Source organism: Suricata suricatta, chromosome 7 (genome assembly GCF_006229205.1).
Source record: "Suricata suricatta isolate VVHF042 chromosome 7, meerkat_22Aug2017_6uvM2_HiC, whole genome shotgun sequence".
Lineage (NCBI taxonomy): Eukaryota > Metazoa > Chordata > Mammalia > Carnivora > Herpestidae > Suricata > Suricata suricatta.
The window spans coordinates 73,033,201-73,059,704 of record NC_043706.1 but is presented as its reverse complement, the minus strand read 5'-3'; the positions used below and the strand labels follow the sequence as shown (position 1 = coordinate 73,059,704).

At 38.8% G+C, this 26,504-nt stretch overlaps 1 protein-coding gene across 1 annotated transcript; it reads left to right on the top strand.

The window, feature by feature from the left end:
* Nucleotides 1-268: 268 nt before the first annotated feature.
* TBX18 (T-box transcription factor 18) lies at nucleotides 269-26,504 on the top strand. Its single transcript, XM_029945313.1, has 8 exons — nucleotides 269-575; nucleotides 1,740-1,944; nucleotides 4,100-4,201; nucleotides 7,166-7,337; nucleotides 14,650-14,817; nucleotides 17,691-17,755; nucleotides 24,162-24,256; nucleotides 25,780-26,504. Exons 1-8 carry the CDS (start codon nucleotides 269-271, stop codon nucleotides 26,502-26,504), a joined length of 1,839 nt encoding a protein of 612 aa, XP_029801173.1.

Genomic DNA, 26,504 nt, shown 5'->3' with positions numbered 1-26,504 from the left:
GGAGCGAAGGAGTGCATCAGTGAGAGAGCGCGCGCGAGAGACCGAGGGAAGGAAACTTGGCGGGCGCGTCTCTGGTTCCTCGGATCCTAACACGAGCGAGAAAGAGGAAACGCCAAATTTGTTTTTGCCCGCGGCGGGGAAGGGGGCAGATCGGCCTGCAGGAGGCCCTGAGAGGCGTTCAGATTTTGGTGGGGGAGTAGAGCGAGTGTGTGCGTGTGCCCGCTTGAGTGTATATGCGCGAGGGGCGGGCGGGCGCCAGGCGGCGGGGATGGCCGAGAAGCGGAGGGGCTCGCCGTGCAGCATGCTAAGCCTGAAGGCGCACGCCTTCTCCGTGGAGGCGCTGATAGGCGCCGAGAAGCAGCAACAGCTTCAGAAGAAGCGACGAAAGCTGGGCGCGGAAGAGGCTGCGGGGGCCGTAGATGACCGAGGCTGCAGCCGCGGCGGTGGCGCCGGTGAAAAGGGCTCCTCTGAGGGAGACGAAGGCGCTGCACATCCACCACCGGCCGGGGCGGTATCCGGGCCCGCCCGGAGCTGCGTAGACCTGGAACGGAGCTGCGGCTCCCGGGGAGCCGCGGGTGAGTCGGCCCTTTCCTGCCTAACTTCTTCCCGCCGCGCTACTCCCGGTCCCGCCGGGCTGCTCGGCCGCGGGGAACCTGAACCTGGGCGAATTGTAGAAGTGCGCGCGCGTGGTGCCCCTCCGTGCCTGAGGCAATTCTGCCGCCAGCGCCTTGGCCTTGGGTGTCCGGGCGCGAAGCTCACAGCCGCCTTGGTGGACGCTCTCGCCGTTCAACTCTGGTGGCCCTCCAGACCGTTAAAATGCCGCTCCTAGCCTTGCAGCCCACTTGGCGACCCGCGCCCTTGGCCGCTGCTCTTTGCGGCTCTCCGCGGTGCAGGGCTTTGCCTTCCGCATCTGCCTCCCTTGGGGTTCCAGCCAATGGGTGCTCTTTTTTCTTTCCTAACTTTTAAAAGCAAGGGGGTGGGGGGAGCGACGGCATAACCCCCCCGAAACCGGAACGGATGCCCTAAACAGCTTGGGCAAACCAGGAAGAGGGCGGCGTATGTGCAAACGTGGTTTCCCGAGGGGTAGCTGAGCCCTTCCCTTCCCCTCTGGATTCCCGACACCAAGGCCGACGGCCACCGTGGGCTGGCTTTTGGTGCCCTTCTCGTCCCTTCGCCGCTTGGCTAAGGAGTTCAGGGCGGTCGGGGAGTTTGGCGGGAGTGGATTCTGAAGAGCTTTCTAGAAGATGCCTCTGGCCAGGCCCAAAGCGAGGCGCCTCGGAAGCCTAACGGGAAGGGAGGCCCAGGCGCTTCGGAGCAGGGATCCAGACGCCAGGCGGTTTTGCAGCGTGCGTTTCGGGTGTGCCAGGGTTTGCACTGGGGTTCTGGATTCAGGAAGCCATCTCAGGCTCTTTGGGGGCACTTATCCTAGACCCCGGCGGCTGCGCGAAACTTATTTTGGGGCCTTGACCTGGCGGAGGCCTGGAGGGAGGGATGTACGCGGCCCTCATGTCTTGGGTCTCGGGAAGTGGGGTTCCCGCCTGCACGTCGAGTCCCTTTGGCGGGCAGAGCAGTTGTCTACCCCTGGACCAGTTTGTTAGAGGAATCCGAAGGCACGAACGCTTCCCCTTTTCTCCTGATCCTTTTAGTCTCCCCAGCCGCCCTCCGGGAATCAAATCTCCCCATCGGACTTCCCCTCTCGAGCCCTCACTGGTTACCCCTCTTTGCCCTTTACTGCCCAGGCGCCTGTGAGGACGGCTTCCTGCAGGGCGCTTCCCCGCTGGCGTCCCCGGGAGGATCCCCGAAGGGGTCACCGGCGCCCACCCTGGCACGGCCCGGAACCCCGCTGCCCTCGCCGCAGGCCCCGCGGGTGGATCTGCAGGGAGCAGAGCTCTGGAAGCGCTTTCACGAGATTGGCACTGAGATGATCATCACCAAGGCGGGCAGGTAAAGGGCGATCTGTCATGGGTCAGGAAGGAGAAGGGCCTGCAGAGCTGTGGAATCTCTGGTTAGCACTTTCGTACGGACCAGACGAGGCTCGGGTTGTGGTTCACTTTTGAGACTGGCTTTGCCTGCCTACACCACGGTGCAGTCGGTGACGGGCACAGATCCGCCGCCCTCTTGGATGTTAGGGAGAAAACCACTGTCCACGCTAATGCGGTAGCGGTTGAGGTTGATATTCCGTGTGCTGGGTAATTACAAATTCGTGTCTCTGTTTACCTCTGTCCAGGCATTTATTTAGGCTCTAGTTATCGTTTCTGGAACCAAGGAACAGACGACTCTCCTTAACCGCTCCTTTTTAAAAAAGAAGCCGTTTACTCCTTAGAAAACTATGATTTCCTTTTTTTTTTTTTTTTTTAAAGATTCCAGACTTCCAAGTTGGTTCTTTATCAAAAGATTTCCTCCAATGTTGGAACGTCATGTGCTATTTTGATGTTATACTAGAATGAAAAGTTACTGGAATCACTGGTAATACAAGTACAATCCCTGCAAAAATAATTACCCGGTTTTTAAAAACCATTTTGTTTGTGGATCCAGTTACATGGTTACATTTTTTTTTCCTAAATGAAATCCAACACAGTCGCCTAAATTCGCTGAAGAATACCACAGACACAAAAATGTAAGAAGTTATGTCTGTTTTTTGAAAGTGTGAAATTTGTACATCCAGTTAGTAAAATAAATAGTTTTGTTGGGTAGATACTATTAATTTGAGGGAAGCACAGACATATTTGCGTTTTAAAGTTTTCAGTTTATTTAGTGAAGTGAAATATATGAATAATATCTTCCTAAAAAGGAACCTTAAAAAAGCCAAGCAACTCTTTCAGGGAGTACACATGGCAAAAACCTGGATAGCATAAAAGTATCCAAACTTATTAGAAATTACAAAAACATATTTTATTGAATCCATATGCTACCTTCTAAATTTCACAGAGCTTTTATTAATGATCCAAATTCAGTCTTCAACAACACAAAGCAACAGTTGTCTTATAAAGGATGTAGTTAAAGACCTTTATTCTTTATCTTACAGGTGCACTGAAATAACACTAAAACAGCCAACATATTAAATCGTTCTCATGCCTAGTTAGGAATAATGGACTTTCTTTACTCTGGAAGTGGTCTTTAATGGCATTATTGTTATAGAAAAAGTTTTTAGTAAATAACAGTACTAAAATTTGTGTTATAAGGTTAAGTTAACAAAAATTAGATGAACTGGCAGGGTCCTAAACATAAATCACTAGATGAAAGTTTAAAAAAAGAGAACTGCTCTATTTGTTTTTTAATATACAATAATTTGCTGTTATATTCATGCTATTGTGTCCTTTTTAAAGGACAGCTGGGTGTACTTTAGCATCTCTGATACGCATCTCTGGGAAGCCTAGAGAAATGCAGATTTTCATTTGTTTTAATTAACAAAGTTTTGAGTAAGTTTAGCTAAATAAGAAAGTATTTCCAGGGCATAGTGGGGGAAGGAATGATTTGGTAAATATACATTGTGTTTAGTTTCTGCTTTCAATAAAGAAGTTTTACTATACCTTTCAAATTTAGAGCAACTTTTGCACTTCACCTTTACCATGCTGCAGACAGGAAGTCCTGTCTCAATAAAGAACATATTGTTTGGTTATAGCATGGCACATTGGCTCCTTGTGGTTTTTTATAACCCTTTTAAAATTTCACATTATAATATATTTTATCACTTGTACAAATTCAAATTTTCTATTTCTACTATTTGGAACATTTTATTATTCATATTATTAGAGTAAATCGGCTTATTGATTTTTGTTTAAAAAGTAAACTGCTGGGTTTTTTCTTCTTTTTTTTAGTGCTATTACTCCTTCAGTGTACAATTCTTTTCCTTTTAGCTGTACTGACATTTCAGTAAACACTGTGCATGACAGGGTACAACAAATTACATTTAAAAGCCTCAGTTTTGATATGTCCTGTATTCTGATTTTTTGAATTACATTACCAAAGTGAATGCTATAAATTTTTCCCCATGAAAAACAGAGCAGTTTCCCTATGTTTCTTCACTTATTCATCGTCCATGGCTAATCACAAACAAAAACAAAACCCAGACCCTGTTTCCTCCCCTCCATATGCATAGGCGCATGTTTCCAGCAATGAGAGTGAAGATCTCAGGACTAGACCCTCACCAACAGTATTACATTGCCATGGACATTGTGCCAGTGGACAACAAAAGATACAGGTACGTGGTCCGATGGATACAGGAGGACAAGAAAATGCTAGGATTTCACAGGCTATGCGTATTTCATCTCTGATGACTATGATGTTTGTTTCCAGAAGCCTGTAGAATTTCTAGGTCTATAACCCAACTCCCGACAGACCCAAAAGCTCAGATGGTGCCTTCTCTTACAGTAAATGTGGAAACTTAATTTTTGTTTTGTGTTTAACAGAAACAGAAAAAATGTTTTTTAAGTATTGTGAACTTTAAATAAGGGCTAGTGTAGGGTTGCCAGACTGTCTTTTCATTTTCTTTATGATTGTTTTGATCTTTAAATAAATTCCCCTTACCCTGTTATGTTCAAAATTATAATTGTTGACAGGCTTTTTTTTCTTTAATTTTAGAAACGTATTGAAGATTTTTATATAGTTTAGGAAATACAGTATTCTAATTCATTATGATATTAGGACATCTTTAAACTGGTAATGAATTTGTTAACTTACTGTTGTTTTTTGGTTAGTAGCTAACAGATTTAAAAGGAACGCTTGTAATATTTAGATTTTGAAAGAGTACATATTTATTTGGATGTCAGATAAAGTTGGAAAAGATATACATCCTTCCATTTCAAACCTGCTTTTGCTCTTTTTCTTCTGCAAATAAGCCAATCAGCAGTTTTCAAGGACAATGCTTTTTACTTTCCTGAGGAGTTAAAAATGCTAACATTTAAAAAAGGAAATTTTGAGTAGAAGATTAGAAGATGCTGCTTTAAATTTTGTTCTTCTTTGTTCTCTATATATTTTTTATAATTTTTTATAAACAACTAAAGCATTTAGTAAGTTTTTCAATGAAGTCAGATTTGGTTTTCATCACTTTTTAAAATTTAGGGAGTACTTTTTTGAGACAGGCTTAATAGTGTCAAAAGTATACAGATTTAATTAGTACAGGCACACATGGAATGCTAAAAGAATGGGTAAGAAAAAGGACAGTTTTATTATTTGTGTTTTGTATTGTATTACTGATTTTAATTAAATAACTCATTAGGGAATTTGCTAAAATTATCTACTACATGGTAGAAGCTAGAAGGCATTTAGTGTTTAAATATAGTTGGTTTAAAATCCATATTGTAATCTGGGTTTTGTGTTGAAGAAGGTAATGTAATTCTTAATGAACTTAGAAATTATTCCTTTCTCTTCCATATTTTCCAAATATCTTTCATGTATTTTGGGTAGTTTCTTTTACTTAATTGTTTCTTATTATCCTCACATAAAGCAAGAAAATTTTCAAGTATTGTATTAAGATGTCAAATTTTGAAAGATCAAATTGTAAATCATTAATTTGTTTTCACTTATAATGCTTCCAAAGAAGTTTAGATTTAGCAATTGTATTAAGAATGTTTCACAAAGAATATGTAACATGTAATGTGTATTCTTTTGGTGGTTTGGATTTTTGAACTATTGAATAGGTATACTTTTTCGAGGTTTGATAAAGCATATTACTCTATTTTGTGAATAACTATAGAGCAGTTTTTTTTTTATGTTTCTAAGATTTGTATTTTATTTTCTAACTTCTTTAGGAGTAGTAGAAAAAATTTTTTGGTTATTTTCTGCTGTCAAAGAGTGATACTTGGTCAAGTTAAAAATGCTTGTGATTTATTATAATGTGAAATTAATATTCACAAAAGCTCATGCACTTAGGAATTTATTTACTGAAATTCAGTATACCAATTCAGGGAAATTTTTTTAAATTATTTATAATTTTGTGATTATATACTTTTTTCCTCCAAGAAAAGGAATTAAAGAATAGAAGGCATATTGAGCTCAAAACAGAATAAAATATGTGACATTAGTCAAAACAGAGAGCTTAACCAGAGATGTGACGAAAATGTTTCATGCTATTTCTAAAAGAAATTTGCATACTACATTGGTAGAAATCTCTGAGACCATTCACACATTACTGCTTTAAATTGTATGTCATATTTTAAAATACAAATGGAAGGAAAACACCTAAGTATATAATTTCATTTTATACCCTTTTCTAAACGAATCATCATATACTAGTTTCTAGTTTTTGAATTAGTGAATTCTAGATTAACATTAATAAATGATAATCTGAATATAGGATTAAATATTAGGATCTTATTTATTACCTGAAACATTATTATTTAAATATATTGTTCTTATGGAGCCAATACATTTGAAAAGCTTAAATGGACAGAAGAGGGTATTTGATCTCTTAATTTGAGAACTTAATATTAATTAGATATACCCTCATTTTTCAAAGTTTGATGTATATTTTGATTAGTGGAATTTGAAAACTAAAGAATTTTCTTATAAGGGTTGAGAAAAAGAAATAAAGGCTTATATTTTTGGATTATATAATTTTTTTAAGTTAAACTTAATACATTATCTGCAATTTTTAGCTTAATTGAAGTAGAAAAATGTTTTAAGTGATAATAGCTAAACCTTTTTTTTCCTAAGAAAATGAAAGTGTGGAACTTTTGACAGTTTATACCATTGATCTCATTAGCCTGTACATTGTTTAAAATGGGGAGTAGTCTTAAAAGAAGTGGACAGTTTAAAGGTATCACTCTCAAGGTTTTTTGAGATTCCTTTAAAGATGAGCTCGACAACTTAATAGTTTCTTCATGTCAATTGAATATCCAGATGAAAAATGGAAAATATCAGTATGCAGATGGAATGTCTGGTGTGCATAAGTGTGAATCATAAGAATGAAGATACTTGCATTTATGTTGGTGATAGTGTGCATAAACCCTTAACACATCACTTGCTCTGAAAGGTCAGTAAACCACAGCTGCCTCAGAGTTTTTTGAAAAGTGCTTGAAATCTTATTTTATGTGTATTGGATGTAGAGAGCAAATTGTTGTTTTTTAGACTTAAAAAAGTAGATATACAGTTTGTCTGATTCTACTGACTTGGAAATCCCAAGAAAGCAATATTCTATATACTGAGCCTTGTCATCGCTTTCTAGGTATGTTTACCACAGCTCTAAATGGATGGTGGCAGGTAATGCTGACTCCCCTGTGCCACCGCGGGTGTACATTCATCCGGACTCGCCTGCCTCGGGGGAGACTTGGATGAGACAAGTGATCAGCTTTGACAAGCTGAAGCTCACCAACAATGAACTGGATGACCAAGGCCATGTGAGTAGATGACTCCCTAAGGTGCCACCATCGGTGGTGTAGACATAGCTATACTGTGTCTGACTGAAGGGCATGAGCTTCTCTCAGATCGTAATATTCCTCTCTTGGTTGGTCAGCATGTGCCTGATGTGTGCAAAATCAAGGTTATATTTGCATCAGAGACTACGTCTGTGGCCTGAGGCTTATCGTATGAAACGTTTAATAGGTTAAAACTAGATAACTGCATTTGTATTAAAATGAAACAATCTTGGGCAGACTTTTTTCGCCAAAACATATGTTTGAAATCCTATAAGGTGCTAATTATTATGCTCTGAATATGAATACTTAGGAGTTGGGTCAACAGGGATAATGGTTTATTGTGTCCTGCCTGCATCTAGTTCTTTTCCCTGTTGAAGCTTATTGCTTCTCAGGAAAGGTCCAGGCTTATACTATTTGTGTCCCCGTTTTATAATGCTATCTTATGTGTCAGAATATGTTACAATAGCAATTCCTTTTAGACTTAAAACTGCTGAAACATGATAAGTAAATCAAAGTTAATCATTCCAATACTATAGTGATTTTTAACATCTTATTAATTGTTATTCAGAACTATCCCTAGGCAAGATTTCTACATTATTATTTTAATAAATAAGTAACTTTGGATACATGATTTCATTCAAAAGCTAGTATTTTTATTAGGTTTTGTTATTTGAGAGGGTTTTGATTGAGGCAGGATTGAAATGCTTTTTGAAGAGTATATCTTATATTAAAGGAATATCGAATATCAACCAGTTTATTTCTCAAAGTGACATAAAGATAGCATATTTATGAGCAAATCTTTTCGAACAAAAATGCAAACTGTCATAACCTAGTAATACAGTTATGACAGGATATGATTTGTAAGTTACTAGACAATATCTTAAGCAATTGACCTTAATAAAAACATTCAAGTATAAATTTCATTGTGGTACAAATTCAGTATCAAGATTTTTAAGACACATCTATTTTACATTGCTTCTGTTTTTTTGTTGCCTTTTATGATTTAAAAGAAAATCAGAGAGCTTAGTCAGTCTGACTCTTGATCTCAGCTTAGGTCTTGATCTTTGGGTTCTGAGTTCAGGCCCCGCAATAGGCTGCTTAAAAAAAAATCAGAAAAGCAACGTAGTAGATTTCACTTCTGAATCCAGCTTCATGCCCTCTGTTTTAGTGCATTACTTTATTTCTGTTCTTTTTATTCTTTACTTACACAGACAAGTTGTGACAGTTTTCACTTGACTTCAGCCAAGGAACACTAGTTTCTTGTCTCACTGAGAGAACAGACTGAAATATTGCTAGCATGTTCATTGAGGTGTCTTTTGTTTTTGAAAGAAAATTTAAAAATAATATTGTTAAGTGTAACTTGTTTTCAAAAGCTTAAGTATCTTCTACTTTTCTGAGTTCTACAGTTTGAGAATATATCTTTTAAAGAGATAATTGGGTCTAAAAACTATACTCCGTCATATATAAGGTATATACTTCTTTCAGTAATTTAAATACAGTATGGTCACTTTCTAATTTAAAATTTTTCACATCAGATAACTGGCTTTATATCTAATACATAATGTATCTGCAATATTTGATGTAGATATAGTAATTTATCTGCATAATTTAAACTTTGTAATTTCACTAGACTTTCTGTCAAACAGTATTCTTCAGAGGAACAGAACCAGTAGAATGTGAATAAATATATACGTAGAGAGAGATTTATTTAAGGAGTTGGCTCACGTAATTGTGGGGACTGGTAGGTCCCAGAACTATAGCAGTAGGCTAGAGACCCAGGGAAAAGTTGATATTGCATCTCAAGCATGAAGGCAGTCTCAAAGCATAATTCCTTTTTCCTCAGGGGACCTCAGTTTGTTTTTTATGAGGCCTTCAACTGATTGGATAAAGCCCATCCACATCATGGAGGGTAATCAGCTTTACTCAAAGTCTACTGACTTAAAAGTTAACCTCATCTAAAAAATACCTTCAGTGGGGCACTTGGGTGTCTCAGCTGGTTGAGTGTTTGACTCTTGATTTTGGCTCAGATCATGATGTCATAGTTTGTGAGTTTGAGTTCAAGTCCCGAGTTGGGCCCTGTGCTGACAGCATGGAGCCTGCCTGGGATTCTCTTTCTCTCTGTCTCTCTGCTCCTCCCCTACTTGTTTTAATGCTCTCTCTCAAAAATAAACAAATAAACTTTAAAAAAATTATAAATTCCCTCATAACAACATCCAGACTGTGTTTGTCCAAATATCTAGGGAAGATGGCCTAGCCAAGCTGACATATAAAATTAATCATCACATACATTTTTTAAACATAAAATACATCACAATTGAAATTCAATTGCTTATACCTAAATAATATTTCACTTTTATGAAAAACAAAAACATAGAAAATAAAAATCTAGAGAAATGTATCATCTATCAATGAAATTTTTCTTTTAAAGTTGTGGCAGGATGTAGTATTTTAATGCATGGAGGTAAGTAATGAGTGTGTGAAACAGGGAAGATAAAGGTATGTACCTATTTTGGAAGCAAGAAAATTGCCTTTGCACATGGTAAAAATCTATGAATCAGTTGATACTAAGAGAATGTTGGAGGGAAAATGCTTTTTTCCATTACTTATTTTTTTAAAGTATATATTTTTTTATTTTTATTAAATTTTTTTCCAGTTTAATTTTCAGAGCCAGAGAGAGAGAAAGTGAGGGAGGGAGAGGCAGAGGGAGACACAGAATCCGAAGCAGGCTCCAGGCTCTGAACTGTCAGCACAGAGCCCGATGCAAGGCTCAAACCCACAAACCATGAGATCGTGACCTGAGCCAAAGTTGGATGGTTAACCTACTGGGGTGCCCCTTAAAAACATATTTTTAAAGACTTTGTAAAATGTATTATACCTTAAAAAGCCTTAGTCTCTGCCTTCAGTGATCTAGCCTAGATGGGGAGAGAAGACATGCACACAGATGATCATGCTGTCGGCCCAGAGAGATGCAGATGCCACGTTATTTCAGCCAGGGGAGATTGAGAAGGCTTCATGAGGAAGGTGTTTATTGCATTTATTTACTCAGTTTGATGACCCCAAGTGAGGTTAGATTGGAGACTAGGAAATTGTTTCTTATTCTGTTGTTTATTTTTTAAGTAGGCTTCACAGCTAATAAGGAGCCCCATGCAGGGCTTGAACTCAGGATCCTGAGATCAAGAGTCAGATGCTTAACCAATTGAGCCACCCAGGTGCCCCTTTTATTCTACTGTTGATGTGATTCAGTATGTAGAAAGATAGTAGTTCCATTTTGGTGGAACTTTCTAATTCACTAGTCCTTTTCTTGATGCAGAGACCGCTCAGGAGCTCACCCCTCTGCCATCATATAGTTAAGGTCCTCTGCCTGCAATTATTTTCTAATTTCTTTAATTTCTAACTAATTGAGCTGTAGACACAAATGAGAGGTTTTGAATGAATTTTGCTTTCTTACCTTTTTTAGCCTCTCACTTCCCAGTTTTACTCCTCTATAAGTATAGATGCATTCAACATAATCACTTGAGAACTGCATGTAGACTCAGGACTTTTATTAAACACAGTGTGTTTAACATAGGAATCAAATCCTCACAGGGCTGTGACTGGACGCAGAACTGCATGAGACATGAGATTATGTGCCACTAGGTTTTCCTCACTGTAACTTCATCTTTCTAAATACCAGGGATTATTTAGAGAGGAATATTGGAGAGAATCTAGACTGGAATGTCTTACTCTCCCACAACTAATCCTGAATATTGCCAAGACTTTATAATCTCTACTTACTCCTTGGGGAATCCGTAACAACTAAGACTGGTCCTTGGGCTACCCATGTGCAGATGGTTAGCATGCTTGGGTAAGGTTTCCTTCTCATCATGTGCATGGTTCCCTATTCATCTGGAATTTGTTGTCTGGAGGGAAACATTTTACATGAACATCTCTGAAAAATTAGAAGACGTTTAAAAGGTAATGATGCCATTAAACCTTGGCAGGACTCCTACCCACAGTGCTGGGGTGCTTTGGAAGGAAGTATGGCCAGCCTGTTATAGTCAGGAGACCTGTGGAGGGTCTCTTTCTCAGCCGCCAAAGTGTCGGTGACATAGTCACTCTAGCTCTAAGTTTGTACTCACTCTCTTTCCATTTCTGCTTGAGACTCAGATGGGGAAGCAAGGTACTATAAAGGAGAGTGCCAAGGTCTGCTTGAGGAAGAGACTTCTAACAGCTTAGAGATCCATCTTGTTCATGTTCATGAGCATGTCACTTTGGCTCTCTGAGGCTTGGTTTTCTCATGTGTTGTATTAGAACCAGAGGATTTTGAGTGAATCAGATGAGCTGATGAACTTGAAAGTACATGTTTGTAAAGAGTGTTTATTCAGTGTCACGTCTGAGACAAAGCCAAGGCCATCTGGCTATGGAGCTTGTGATCTGATGTTACTGTCTTGACCCTTACCATTCAAAGTGAGTCAGTACCAGTTATCACCAATAATGCAGGGCGCCATGTATCTGCTTCTCCTCGGCACTTTGCTTAACTTGTTCCAACACTGGCATTTAGGTCGTCTAGAAAATTTCCAGAGTCAGCGTGTAGTGTTTCCTTATTGAGCTGTGTTACAAGGCACAGCTGGCTTGTCTGTCAAACTTCAGGCGCTTTAGGTCCTTCATGTTAGAGATAAGTAATATCATGCTTCTTTTGACTCAAAACTCATGTCTTTAAAGTGGAAAAAAAGTGCATTAAAAAAAAAACTGTGTTCATGAACGTTAGTCCATGTGACTATCTGTGTTACTAGGTAATGCCAAAAAGAAAAACAAAATCCTCCTTTTACATAGAACAGAGAGCATGGTACATGCAGATCTGATATAATTAATTTGAGTTTCAGCATTATCATCTGTTTATAAGGCCAGTAGTTCTCCCAGTTTTACTTGTTCTGTTAAATAAACAAAATGCTATTGACCACTCATCATTATAAGTTTGATAGATCATTAAAAAGCAAATAATTCTATTTCTTACAGAAGAACTGAGACATGTTTAGCATTACCTGAAAACATCCAGGAATATACTAAATCCCTTTAGGTCATATTGAAAACATGTTATTTTGCTTGAATGATCTTCAGTACTATAGGCAGTTGCCATTTACTGTGCAAACATAGGCATGCATCAGCTACTTCTGTGCACTACCCCAGTATACCCCACTTTAGGTCATTTTGGAAATTCTGTAAGGATATAAAGAAGGGAATAAGATTTAAATATATATAGCAATATGAAGAAATCTGCTTGAGAGAACAAAACCTTCATAAACTCAGAACCTGCGTTCATGGAGTAGTAAACAGAAACCCAAATCAGTTTTTCTTGATTCCAAGTTAGTTTTTTATATTCTTCTGAAATTCGCTATGTATTTATTTTTGTTTGTTTGATGTAAAGTAGCTTTCTCCACTTTTTCTTCTACTCTGGAATTTACTGATCATTAGAGTTATTAAGATAAATCTTTCATTTATTCAGACTTTCTGACTCACAATCACACGCATACGTTCCGTTATGACCTAGTGTAAATACACACAAAGTGAGCAATGTTTTGCAAACCGGTACTTATCCTTGCTATAACAAGCACACTTGATGTTTCTATTTTATGATTTTATTTACTTAAATAATTTCTTGTTGAGACCTTTTAAATTGGTTTTTGTGAGCCACTAATGGGTTATTAAAGTTCTGTCTTTTTTTTAGACCTGGAAAGAGACTTTTCCAGAGGTTGCAGATTCATATGTGTGTCCACATGTGACCATGAGAGCTATTGTATTCTCTTATCCTTTCCTTATACTCATACCGCCACCCCATCAAGTGGCTCTGGTGGGCACTATCATTAGATCTGCCCTCCAGGCATTTCCTCTCCTGATAGAAAATGTTAGGGTAAAAACCAAACAAAACTGACACTGCGCTGGTTACTGCCTGGGAGTGAAGACATCCTCTTACGGTAGCAAACACGCTTGCAGGGTATAGAGCTGTTTGTTTTCGGGCTGATCAAATATTCTGAATTTGGCTTCATTAAACTGTCTGCATCTTGAAAAACACGAGGCAGGTCAATCAAGGTGTTTTTCCAAGACTTTGTTTAAGTATTTCTTCTCTCAACTCCCAACTCCGCAAACCTGAATTCAGATCATGGAACTCAGGAAAGATAGAGCTTCGTTAACTAAACTAATTAATGAATACCTGATTATGGACTCCCAGCTGTAAATAAAAAATTTCATTGGATAAGGGTATTTATTTACTCCACCTCCTATGCTTGAAAGCATACAACATATACAGAAGGAGAAAAAAATTCACTCACAATGCCATTATCTAGAGATGATCACTGTTCATATCTTTCTGTGGGTCCTTTTATTTTCTGTTTTCATACAGTTGTGATAAGCTTATAAACAACTTGTATCATTTCAGGTTTAAACAGAAGCATTTTATTTTGTGGTTAAAAGTGTCCTGAACAGCATTTAGTAATGGCTGAATAACATCTATCCCATTGTACAGACTCTCATTGACCTAACCAATCTGCTCATGTAATTTATTGTTTTTCCACTGTTATAAATGGTGCACTGCCCATTCTACATGAAGTGCTTTTTTGGATTTGAAATATTTTTTTTAGGATAAATTCTCAGAAGTGAAATCATGGGTTAGAAGATAGTTGAACCATATTATCAGATTTCCCTAGTAGAGTCTGAGTGCGTTAGCTTTTCCATCCCCAGGTGCCTGGGTTTTCGAAGTTTCATTGTGATGCAGGTATGGACACTGGTTTCTCTGAACAAACCAGGGATTTTGCAAGCCACAGACAAAGCAGACCCTTGGGTATTCTTAAAATTCCTTTTTCCCGTGAATAGACATGTTGTCATCACCGATAGAGGAAAAATGCTCTCTTAAGAAAAACCTTGCTGTGCAAATACTTATTTTTAGGGGATGGTTGTGATGGAATTTAAATAATAATTTTAATCTCATTTTTAGTTTTACTGATTTGCCTCATTGAATCCAATCAATTCCATTGGCTTATTATAAATAAAATGCTAATGAATTTATTCTTGTATTTTCAGAACAGAAAATTAGATGTTAAGTTCATGGTTGTTCACAGGATTCTACCAAAATAATGACTTTCTTTTTCCTTTTGTAGTTTTATGCATATTTTACAAATAAATTCTTAGCCCTCCCTCTACAGTTTTGATATACTTTATTAAACTGGCACTCCTGCCAGTTTTTCTTACACATTAATATTTAGTCATGGTGTTAGATTGGGCAGAAGTTCTTGATATATTTTGCCTTCTTTCCTTGACCCAGATTATTCTTCATTCTATGCACAAATACCAACCACGAGTCCATGTCATCCGTAAAGACTGCGGGGATGATCTTTCTCCCATCAAGCCTGTTCCTTCTGGGGAGGGAGTAAAGGCATTCTCCTTTCCAGAAACTGTCTTCACGACTGTCACTGCCTATCAGAATCAGCAGGTATTGTTCTCAGAATTGGTATCTTTCTAGATTTTTTTCTTTCAGGTGTGAATTGAAAGCTAACGATCCTTTTCACTGAATCTAAATATTACCAAGTGTCATAAAGCATTTGCCATGTAAGACATCCAAGGGTGTGTGTGTGTGTGTGTGTGTGTGTGTGTGTTCTCTCAGTAAGGATACTATCGTGAGAATTCCTTAAGACAAGAATGTATGTCATGACAATGTAGGTTTACTTTCCATTTTGAGATATTGAATTATGAAGTGATAATTAAAATTCAAAAGCATGTGTATTGCCTAAGAAATACACAAATGGAATATGAAAGATAACACATTATTTTAAAACTACAATCCCATGAGTTATAGGAAATATTTCAGAGGCATTTATCCTTTGTAGTCATTTTGGTACATATACAAAAAGGGCTATTTCTTCCAAAATATGCTCTAATTGTGACAGAGCTGAGAGATTAGCAATTGTGGAATAATCTTTTCATAAAATTAGTAATAATTTCAGAGGTGAAATATTTCTTTTTGATATTAGTAAGTGTATGTGTTTTTTTAAGGCTGTGTCAAGTAAGTGGAAAATTGATTTGAGGCAATTTTTTAGTTCATGCATTTATGGTGAGTTTTCATAAAAAATAGTGATGTAGTTGAGGCTGATGTGGTCAGTGGTAGATTTTTTCTTTTTTAATTATAGTGATTAACAGAATTATTCTAGGTCTCCTCGTTACATTTATTTACATCTCAGTTAAATGTTTGCCTCTATTGTGGTTTCTGTTGTTCTAAAGCTCAGAAGGAGGTTTGTATCTTGTCCCTTGCATCTTCCTTTAGGGCTGGGAGGCTCATCCGCTCTCATCCTTGGGGAGTCGCCAGTCCCACAGCTGAAGCTGTCCTGTTCTCTCATTCACATTGTCACGCTTTTATATAGACTTTTCGAAAGGAGCATGAAATTAACCTTTAGAGGGACTGGAGATAATTAGGAACATATTCTTAAAATATGTTAGGTGCAGAGAATGAATTTTTTTTGTTTTAGAAAAAATGTGTAAGGAGAAAAGAGCTGAGACGTTCAGTACCTTTTAAGCCGCCCCAGTTTATCTTTTTTCTCTGTCTCTGCCTCTTTGTCTCAAACACAAACAGATTAGCCATGTCAAATGTGTGTTTTCTCCCAGCCTCTGTGATATAATAAACAACACACAACAGGGCTTTTGGTACATGTTAGTGACTACACCAATTGACAAACATTGACAAATCAATCGATTAATGGGGTAAAAAACTTAGAAGGGAAATTGATAATGGAAAAATGCAATGATGTTCATTTTTTATTTTTTTGGCTACTGTTTTTAAGATCTCATGGAAAATTGGTGAGCAGCTTAGCCTGGTGGTTAGCATGGGTTCTGAAGCCTAGAGTCCCAGCCTAATTCTGCTGCCAAGTAACCTTATGAAAGAAACCATAGGAAACTTAAGCCCCAGTTTAAAAGAAAACATCAAATTGGGATAATAACTACATGTAAGTTGCCATGAGAATTAAATGAAATATGTGCATAAAATTCTCAGTACGGCATACATATGATGCACTCAGTAAGAGAAACAGTGATAATAGTAGTAGATCTCTATTCAGACAAGGCACCATTATATAAATCTGTACTCTTTTTTGAAATGCTACTTTAAATGAACATTTAAATTATTTAATGTTATTTAAATATTTAAATGAACAAAGAATGAAGCTATAATGAATTATATAGAACTCCTTCAATGACAGAAAGGCAGACATGCTGAATTGATTAGCAAACCTTTACATTATATCCTTTATAACGTAGTTTTATCCACATACTAAGACAACATCATAGGGAGCACATGTATCTCAGGTGCTGTGCAGAGCACAAAGAGGACGATAATCGGGGACCACAGATGACTTTTCAGAGATGCCTTTTCTTTGCCTTAGTGTTATCCAACAGTGTTTGTCCTTAGCCAAAATGGTACCATCAGAAGTGTGTTCATTAACTTGGTAGATTCCACTAAACCAAAGAGCATATTAGAAAATAGGCTGTAAATACCTTTGGACAAGGTGCAGATCTGTTAAGAAATAGATGAGATGTTGTTTATTAGTGTCAATTACAAGATGATATGACTAAAAATATGTTTAATGGAGATGATTAGACCGTTTGTAAAATTTCTACCAAATTTTAGTTAAAATTAAAACTTCATTTATTTCTACTACTTGAATAAGATTTAATCTCATTAGAACCTTCCAGTAGTGGTTACCTCTGGTTGTCCCTGTATCACTATAACGCTCTGACCAGGTCAGGATTCAACAGAAAAAAGAGGAAAGAATAAAACTTTCAGATGAGAGCCATAAAGATGATTCAAAGAGAAATAAAGAAAAACACAGAGACGGAAAAGTTAAAGAAGTGCATATTACCTTCAGAAGAAGAGAGGGATATGTCGAAGCTTAATAGAATTCAAGCATATAAATAACTTGAATTCATAGAAGTTGGTTATTAGCTATTATCCATCACCAAGAAAAATAGGATTAGACCATGTCATGGAATTAAAGGGAAGAACTTTAGTTCAGAGGGATTGTCAAGTTATCAAGAGAAGACTTAGAATTTACTTCTCTAGTGATATTAAAAACAAAACTAATTTTATTTACATACTTTGAATAAGGATGAGGATTGTCTTTTTCTTAACAAATGAATGTCTAGGTGATTTCTGACATTTTCTTCTAGATTTGTGGCTAAAATAATAAAATACCTGAGATATAGGAGAGAGGAACACAGTCAATTTTGGAATTACTTGTAGTTCTCTTACCATTTCTGTCTTTAATAACCTTCTTTGACATTTCAAGTATTCTATATTACTTTTTTTCTACTCTGCAGATTACTCGTCTGAAGATAGATAGAAATCCATTTGCCAAAGGCTTTCGAGACTCTGGGCGTAACAGGTAAGTCTTAGTGAAGAACATCTGGCTCTGATAAATATATTTGATTTTTTTATTGCAAATTTTTCATTACAAGGTAAAGAGTTAAATTTACTGACATGGTTTTGAAATCATTTTCTGATGAGGATTAAAGTCTGTTGGTGACACTGGGCCTTGGATGTAACTTACTTTTGGGTGTAGTACTGTGGCACCACCCTAAGGTGAACTCTGATCTGTGATGCTGGCTGAAAAATGGAAATTCTCAGGGTGCACACTGCATGCCACTTCTGAAGGGGCCTTGAAGAAACCTACCGTTTAGGCACAGGTCTTCAGTATTCCACGTCAATAGTCTTTCTGCATCTGCTTTTGGTTTAGAATTTGCTTAGTGATGTCACAAAAACCTATTGATTCTGTCTTTCAAACGTGATGGTGTTTTTCATTCCCTCAAATTTCCAGCTAGAATATGAAACTTCTCCCCATTTCCAAGGGAGCTGATGTTCTTTAGTTTCCAAATTTGTTTTGGCTCCACTGACAGCCACACACTTGTTTATTTTTTTTCCCCAGTTTTAGAGATATTTTATTATTTTATTTCATTTTATTTTATTTTTATAATAGTTTATTGTCAAATTAGTTTCCATATAACACCCAGTGCTTCTCCCCACAAGTGCCCCCCACCATGACCATCCCCCCTCCCCCCACCCCCTCCCCCTTCAGTCCATGGTTTGTCTCCAGTATTCAGTAGTTTATTTTTTCTGTGTCGTGTTTTATGGTGTTTGTACTAAGTGGGAAAGCTACAATAACGAATTCCGCTCTATTACTTTTATCAAAAAGCAGATCACCCTAGTCTGTGTGCCAAGGGTTTTTGAATTTATTGATATGATTCTATTCCAATATATTTTGGTGCAACATTTTCTAAAATAAGTATTGATGGTAATAGAGAGTAATAATAGACTAACGTTCTCCAGATGCCTTTTCAGGGTAAGGCTTTGCCTTAAATGTTTTTAAAAGCATGTTGCTTTTAGAAAGAAATATTTGAGAAAGTTTTATAATTTTACTCCCAAAATTTTTCTAATACTTTTTGAAAACGTGGTATGCATAGGCTGTCTGCAGGAAGTAAGAAACCCCGATTATCTTGTTTTAGGGACCATTTGATTTAAAATTTTAGAGAGAAAACAATCAGGTAGTAGTTCAGATTTTTCATTCTTCCACTTGATTAATGAGGCAAGGTTAGTGCAGGCAGAGATTTTATTTTCTCAGAGTATACTCAAGTGCTTGCAGAGATCTGATTCCGTCTTCATATGCAATGGCATTATTTAAATACTATGCAATGGGAGGACAAAAATGCAGCTGAAATGCATTGAGAGTAGAGTAGCCTTTGACTCAGTGCAGGTAGATCAACAAGACTGATGAATAATAGGACTAATCCCTCTGAAATTCTTCATTCTGTAGGAAGATTTGCAAGTATTCCTATAATACCTGTTGTCTGAGATACTGAAATTCTTCTCTCGTTTTTAGATGTCTGTTTCAGTGTTAAGAACAACTCTGCTTGGCTTTACTGTTACAGTAGCTCTTGGTTACCTTTGCTGTTCAGAGGAGTTTCTAAAAGCTGAATAATTTAGTAACTGAGATGGTCACTGACAAAGGACTGAAGGAAGCCTTTAGGGTGATTTCTTTCTACCTTGACAAGAACTTTGATGGAGTCTTCTTGTGCTTTTGGTTATAGCAGTATAGTATTTATCCATTTAAAAGTCTTGCATTACTTTCAATTCATTATTATTTTTAAAGCAGATAATACATTTATTAGAACTCTCTGAAACTCCAGGAAGGCAGCATTGGGTCTTCAGTTAGGAACTGTGTCCAGCTTCTCCTGTAGGACTGACCTAGCAAACATATCACTGGTGTTGATACTGGGAGAATCACACTGCTTGTATACCGTCTGTTCATGTTTGAAGCAATACATTTAAAAATATTTTTAAAGGTGTATTTTGGATAGGCAACAATAGTGAATAAACCTACAAATGGAAGTGAGATTATAAGATGCATATGATAAGTTTTCAGGAAGAATTCTAGAAATGTCAGTGTAATGAAAAGGCATTGGGTTTTTTAAATTTGGTCAGTGAAAAAAAATCTGTGGGATTAGTGAAAATAAATGAAGTCCTGTGTTTGTTATCATGAAGTAAAAATGCTAGGTTTGATATGAATTTTTTCCTTCTTTTTGTTTTATAAGTATATAGTTATAGCATCCGTGGTGCTCACTGCTATTTCTTTCCTGACTCTAAAATTTTTAGGTTTTTTTTTAACTTCTTAAAAAACTTATGTTTATTTCTTTTGAGAGTGAGAGAGACAGAATGCAAGCAGGGTAGGGGCAGAGAGAAAGAGTGGGACACAGAATTTGAAGTAGGCTCCAGGCTCTGAGCTGTCAGCACAGAGCCTGACACAGGGCTTGAACTCACAGACCTGGAGATCATGACCTGAGTCAAAGTCGGACGCCCAACCGAGCCACCCAGGCTCCCCTAAAATATTTAGTTTTTAATGGCAATACAGAATGCAATGAATTATGTTTTAACACTTTTTAAATTTTAGAGGCGCATGGGTGGCTCAGTCAGTTATGCGTCCGACTTCGGCTCAGGTCATGACCTCAGGGTTCGTGGGTGCAAGCCCCACATCGGGCTCTGTGCTGACAGCTAGCTCAGAGCCTGGAGCCTGCTTCAGATTCTGTGTCTCCCTCTCTCTCTGACCCTCCTCTGCTCACGCTGTTTCTCTCTCTCTCTCTCTCTCTCTCTCAAAAATAAATAAAACATTAAAAATTTTTTTTAATTTTAATTTTAGCACTTTGTTAAATTTTTTGTTTTGCTCCAAATACATACACAATATTATAGTGCAAGAAAAATGTGTTGAGCCTATATATAGCTTTCTTATTAGTGAAATAAATAATTTCACTTTTTATCTCATTGAAATTAGTTTTTCCTGCTTATAATAAATAGCATTTCAGTCCTTATTTTGGAATACTAAATATTTATAAATCAATATCCTCTGTTTAAAAATTTAATTTTAACATTTTCTATTGATAAATGCAAAAATGCATGTATAGAGAAGAGGGAATTTGGTCACCTTTAAAAACTTCCAACTTATCTATTATTTTCCTTTAGAAAAGAGTTAAGTTATATGTAAGACTTGGAAGGTGCATTGGTGTTGAGGACTTGGGAAAGGAGCGATATTTTTTCATAGAAATAGAGAAGAAAGCCCATGAGAAAAAGTTCATTATATTTCTGTAATACCCCTGGTTCTGTTTTCTTGTTTACTTTTAACATAAATGCTGTTTTTATTTTTCTCCCACATATGAAATAAACAAATTAAGCAGGACAAGAAATAAACATGGACTTGAGATTTTTTAAACTTTATAAAACAATTTACTTTAATTAAAAATTATCCCTTCCTGATTATTTATGGTTCTACCACCCATTTTATAGGAATCAGTAGCTTCAACCCTTAAAAGCTCTCCTGCAAGACATTTGCTACGTGAAAGAGAATTTATGTGCTGAGAATAGTTTCATTCTTCAGTTAGGCCTTGGGTTTGACCCTATAAAATTTTTTACTCAGGAAGGTACAGAAATTTCTCTGCTTTAAATACTTCAGGAAAAACATAACCATTTTACTAAATAAACTTGGCCATTTGATAGCATAAATTCGGGTGGTGATAAAATGTGGAAATTGTTCAAAGGCATCTTGTATAAATTATCGCCTTGGCTACACTCCTGCAGGAGGTGCCTTTTATCTTTTCTTTAACTAGATGGGAAAAGTCTCCATTACTGGAGAAAATGAAGGCCTTTTTTAAAAAGTCCAGATTCAGCTAATAAATATTTTATAACTGTTTCCTGCACAATATCTGAAATCCTTTCTGGAACTTGCAGTGTGAAACAGCAGCCTCAAGAAAAATATCAATAGCTCCAAGTCAGATCACATGTCGATATGTCACCTTCCAGAGCATCCCTTTAAAGCTTGGGATTATACGTTTGAGATGATCAATAACATCTCCCCAAGAATTTGGTCTATGGATTTGTATTTGAAGCATAATGAAGTTTACATGGCTAAAACAAATGATGCGGTAATGCACATCTCTGTAGTTAATAAATGTCTAAGTCCAGTGGGTGCTTATTAGTTCCCTCTTAGCAAACTTCCCCCGAGACTCCATGACCACTTGGTATCCTTAGTATTAAAACAATGATTCCTAAAACTCATCTATGTGGTAATAAAAAAGCAGTTTTATACAAAACTACATCCTAACATTCTTGAGCATTTAAAAAGCTTGTTTCTAGAAAGTCATAAACACTGAGTACAAGCTAAATATAGATGAATTAGATAAATAGTCCCCAGCATTCATTAGTTGAGTATTAAATGCATCCTGCAGGCTACATAGGTTTTGGGGCTGACCAAGCTGCCAAACTGCCCCCAAATCAATACTTTCATGTACATAAAATATTACTGAGTAGAGTGATCTTGCATTTGGCATGTAGTCAGCCCCAGATATGATGTCTGGTTTTGGAAAAATCACTTAGCATACAATTTTAGAGCTAGGAAATAAGGCAGAGCTTTTGTATACGAATCCTCACTTTGTGGGAAACAAGTCCAGGGAAGTTAAAACATTTACTTAGGGTCACACAGTGAAATTTTTAATGAGTTGCAGCCACAGCCCAATTCTCCTGACGCCCAATCCAGTGTTCTTACCATGAAATAATCCTCTGTCTGTGGAACACTGGTTATATCCAAAGCCAGATTCTGCCCTTCACTCTCAGCACAGCCCAGCTGTAAGGCATGTGCAGGTCCACTCTGTGCCCCGCTCTCCCCATACAGTACTAGCATCTGTATGGGGCTGGTGATGGCTCTTTGAAGAGCAGCACTGCCTGAACTTGTGACTTGAGAGACAAGTCAGGTCCATGTGTGGGCTCATGTGCATGCACTCACACCACCCATCCACACACATATCTCTGTCCCTTCTATCCCTAAGATGTGGTAGTGATGCTCAATGGAGTCATTATAGACCTCAACAAATTAATAGATTCTACACTCTGAACACTATAAGGAAGTAAATTCAGTGTGTAAATCCTTAGAACAGTAGGGCAAGTTGTATAAGATGGTTTTATCTGCACATAGCACTTATTATAAGTGTTTGAACAGTTTTCCCCATCTTGTGTAGGTGGTATGACTCCAAGGCTAGGGGGGTTCTCTACTCTCAGTTATAGTTCCTTACTTGGGGATGCAACGTATCCAGAAGAGGTAGCAAGTTGAGTGCAGGCTATTAGAGAAAGACCTGATCTTTAACATTTGCATTAAATACAAATTATCTGTGTTAAATAAAAGTGTCTGGCAATCACAAAGATGTCTGAGTATTGCTGGACACTAAGAAAGCATGCATTGCCTACAATGGAGCTCTATGTTTCATGAAAATCACAATGTTCTTAAGATTAACAAATTGCTTAGGGCTGTGGTAGTTGAGGGAAAACTGATGTCTTGAGAATGGGCCAGTTGAGTAAAGTGCCTCATTTCCAGAACATAGAGGACTTTGTTATTTGATAGGAGAAGATTCTGAATCACTTATGGTCGGAGACACATACCTTTATGTATGTATTTAGAGTAGTTACCCTTGGTTTCAAATATACATATGTCATATAAATAGTTTACAGCCAACTTGTCCTGTCTCTAAGTATCCGTTCATTAAGCATATGTAGGGACCTGAAAAGACTGATGCTATTACTAGCTCCAGATACTGCACCAGCCTGTGAGATCACCTTCCTGTGTTCCTCCTGCATGCTGGGCTGAGAGGTTAGTGCTGCCTCCTGCCTTCCTGGACTCCCTGTTGCTGGAGGGGGCGCCTATCCTGGCTCTACTGGGTGTGGTGGAGATTGCACTCCCCGGAGAGAAGTCAGTTTTCTTTGGATGAATGCTCTTCTAAAGCTGACTACCGAGGCACTGAATGATGGGCAGAAATGCCTCTTCAGAATAATTGGCTTTACAAGGTCATGCTTTTGTGGCAAAGCCTTGCTCCTCAGAGGGAGAAGTAATGTTACAGGGAGTGAGGGTGGATTCCAGATCCCAGCAGGGCCTTGGACTCACATCAGCTAGGATGGACCTCTTCACCTCAGCTCACTAGCACAGAGGGACAGCTTTTTATTCTCCAGGATCAGCTTAGTTTTTCGAGACTGTTAACAGGACATCTTGGTGGTTTCCATCATCCTGTGTTCCTGGTGACAGAATATAACCCATCTCTGAAGCATTTCTTTCTGTCTTTGCCAAACTCCTACCCTACCAACGTGGCGGGGGGGGGCACCGTCAACACCAGTGATGTTTTCTGCACTGCTTATTACTGGCGAAAGCTCCAACTGCTCCTAACTAGGCTTCTTTTGTCCGCCTCCGTCCCAATCCTTCCATTTAGAATGGGTTTGGAAGCCCTTGTGGAATCATACGCATTCTGGAGACCTTCACTGCAGACTCTCACCTTTGAAGATATCCCTGGAATTCCCAAGCAAGGTAAAACACAAAGTCTCCTGGGTCATAGATACAGCCAGTTCTTGACTGGAAGCTCGGGCACTGAAAAATGAACGAGTCGTCATTTGCATCTACAATGGCGACCTCATTACCAACATCCTCTTGTGACAGCATCCATCTCTTCTGTGTGGAATGTGGATGAGGACCAGAAAAATGACTGTTGGATGTTTTAAGCTGTTTATATATTTCATGACCTTTACACCACCCTTAAATGTCTTCTAAAATTAACATCGGACTGTGCCAGGTGTACTGCCCAGGGAATTGCAGTGCACCAGTGGTGGTCCCAGGTCCCCCTTTCTTGACAGCTTCTTTCTTCACTACCTTCAGCAGCATTGCCCTTAGGCAGGGTTCTCCTGTTGGATTTATGCTGAGAAGAGCGGGCAGACTCAGGCAGACTTTCCCAGGCTCACCTCTGAGTATATCCCCCAAGCTCAGGCTAGTGTTTCCTCAGGAAGCTGCATGCAAAGGAATGATGCTTCCTTCTTGCTCAGTAGGTAGGACTCTCAGCCCACTCCTGCACTCAAGCTTTTTATGCCTGATCCTGCCCAGCACCCCGGTGACAGTTAACATGCCAGGTTTTAGATAATTATCATTGACTGTCTCGGGCTTTTAGATTATTTTGAGAAGCTATTTAAAACACTGTCGTGGAGCAATGAAGGCTTTACAACCTGTCCATCCTATTGGAATTTTCCTCTCCCTTTAACTTCTGTCAAGTTTGCAAACATCAATCTGCCAGCGGATCCAGAGAGGAGTGGCCACCACCACCATCATTGATTGCACCCAGGGCTAACCACCCTCTCTGTTTCACAGGACTATCTCTTTGGTGGGCCTCTGCTCTTGTGTTAGCATTTGGGTCATCAACCTGTTTTCTGGTTGGAAGTAAGATTTTTGAAGTTCTAGACTATTGTCTCTTGTAACAGCCCTCTGGGATACAGCCACTGATGCACACAGCATTCAGTGGGAAAATGCAGATGTGTTTGAGGCAAGATGTGTCTTTGACTAGTTTGGCTCTTTCCTTTTAATTCCTTCTATTTTCTTGCAAGAACACATATCGATCCAGAGCAAGGTCTGCTGAAAGAGTAAAATAGGGAAAGAAAACAGGTGACAGCTATACTTTTGGAAGAAGATACATAGGGAGATGAAATTTACAAAGTTGCCAGGAAAGTCAACTTTGTAATATTAGAGAAAACTCTGAAACCTTTGGGAAAGCTAATAGAGGGGGAAAATGTGAAAATTCTATGTGGCAGTGTCCTAGTATCTTCTGTAATTAAAAAAGAATGATCCTGGGGAGATCATTTGCCTTGGAAATACTGAGAGGACCTGTGTCTGAAATGTTTCGGTTGGAATTCAGTTAAGTCCTAATTCCTTGAGAGACAAAACCATCTCCTGTTCATCGTTCAGTGTAGGCTTCCTTGTGACAAGCTGTGTCTAGCTCATGCTCATAACATTGAAAGGCAGACATGGCGGTAGAGTCGTTGCTCTTTACATTTCAACTTCTTTTGTAGGAAATACGAGTTCCTCCACATTGCTCCAAGGCTCTGGGAGTGGCGTCCCTGCCACCCACCCTCATCTTTTGTCTGGCTCCCCTTGCTCCTCTCCTGCCTTCCATCTGGGGCCCAACACCAGCCAGCTGTGTAGCCTGGCCCCGGCTGACTACTCCACCTGTGCTCGCTCTGGCCTCACCCTCAACCGGTACAGCACATCCTTGGCCGAGACCTACAACAGGCTCACCAGCCAGACCAGCGAGACCTTCGCCGCGCCCAGGACTCCTTCCTATGTGGGCGTGAGCAGCAGCACCTCGGTGAACATGTCCATGAGCGGCGCTGATGGGGACACTTTCAGCTGCCCACAGACCAGCTTGTCCATGCAGATTTCAGGGATGTCCCCCCAGCTCCAGTACATCATGCCTTCACCTTCCAGCAACGCCTTTGCTGCTAACCAGACCCATCAGGGCTCCTATAACACTTTCAGGTTACACAGCCCCTGTGCCTTGTATGGATATAATTTCTCTACATCCCCCAAGCTGGCTGCCAGTCCTGAGAAAATTGTTTCTTCCCAAGGAAGTTTCTTGGGGTCCTCACCGAGTGGGACCATGACCGATCGGCAGATGTTGCCCCCTGTGGAAGGAGTGCACCTGCTTAGCAGTGGGGGTCAGCAGAGTTTCTTTGACTCTAGGACCCTAGGAAGCTTAACTCTGTCATCATCTCAAGTGTCTGCACATATGGTCTGA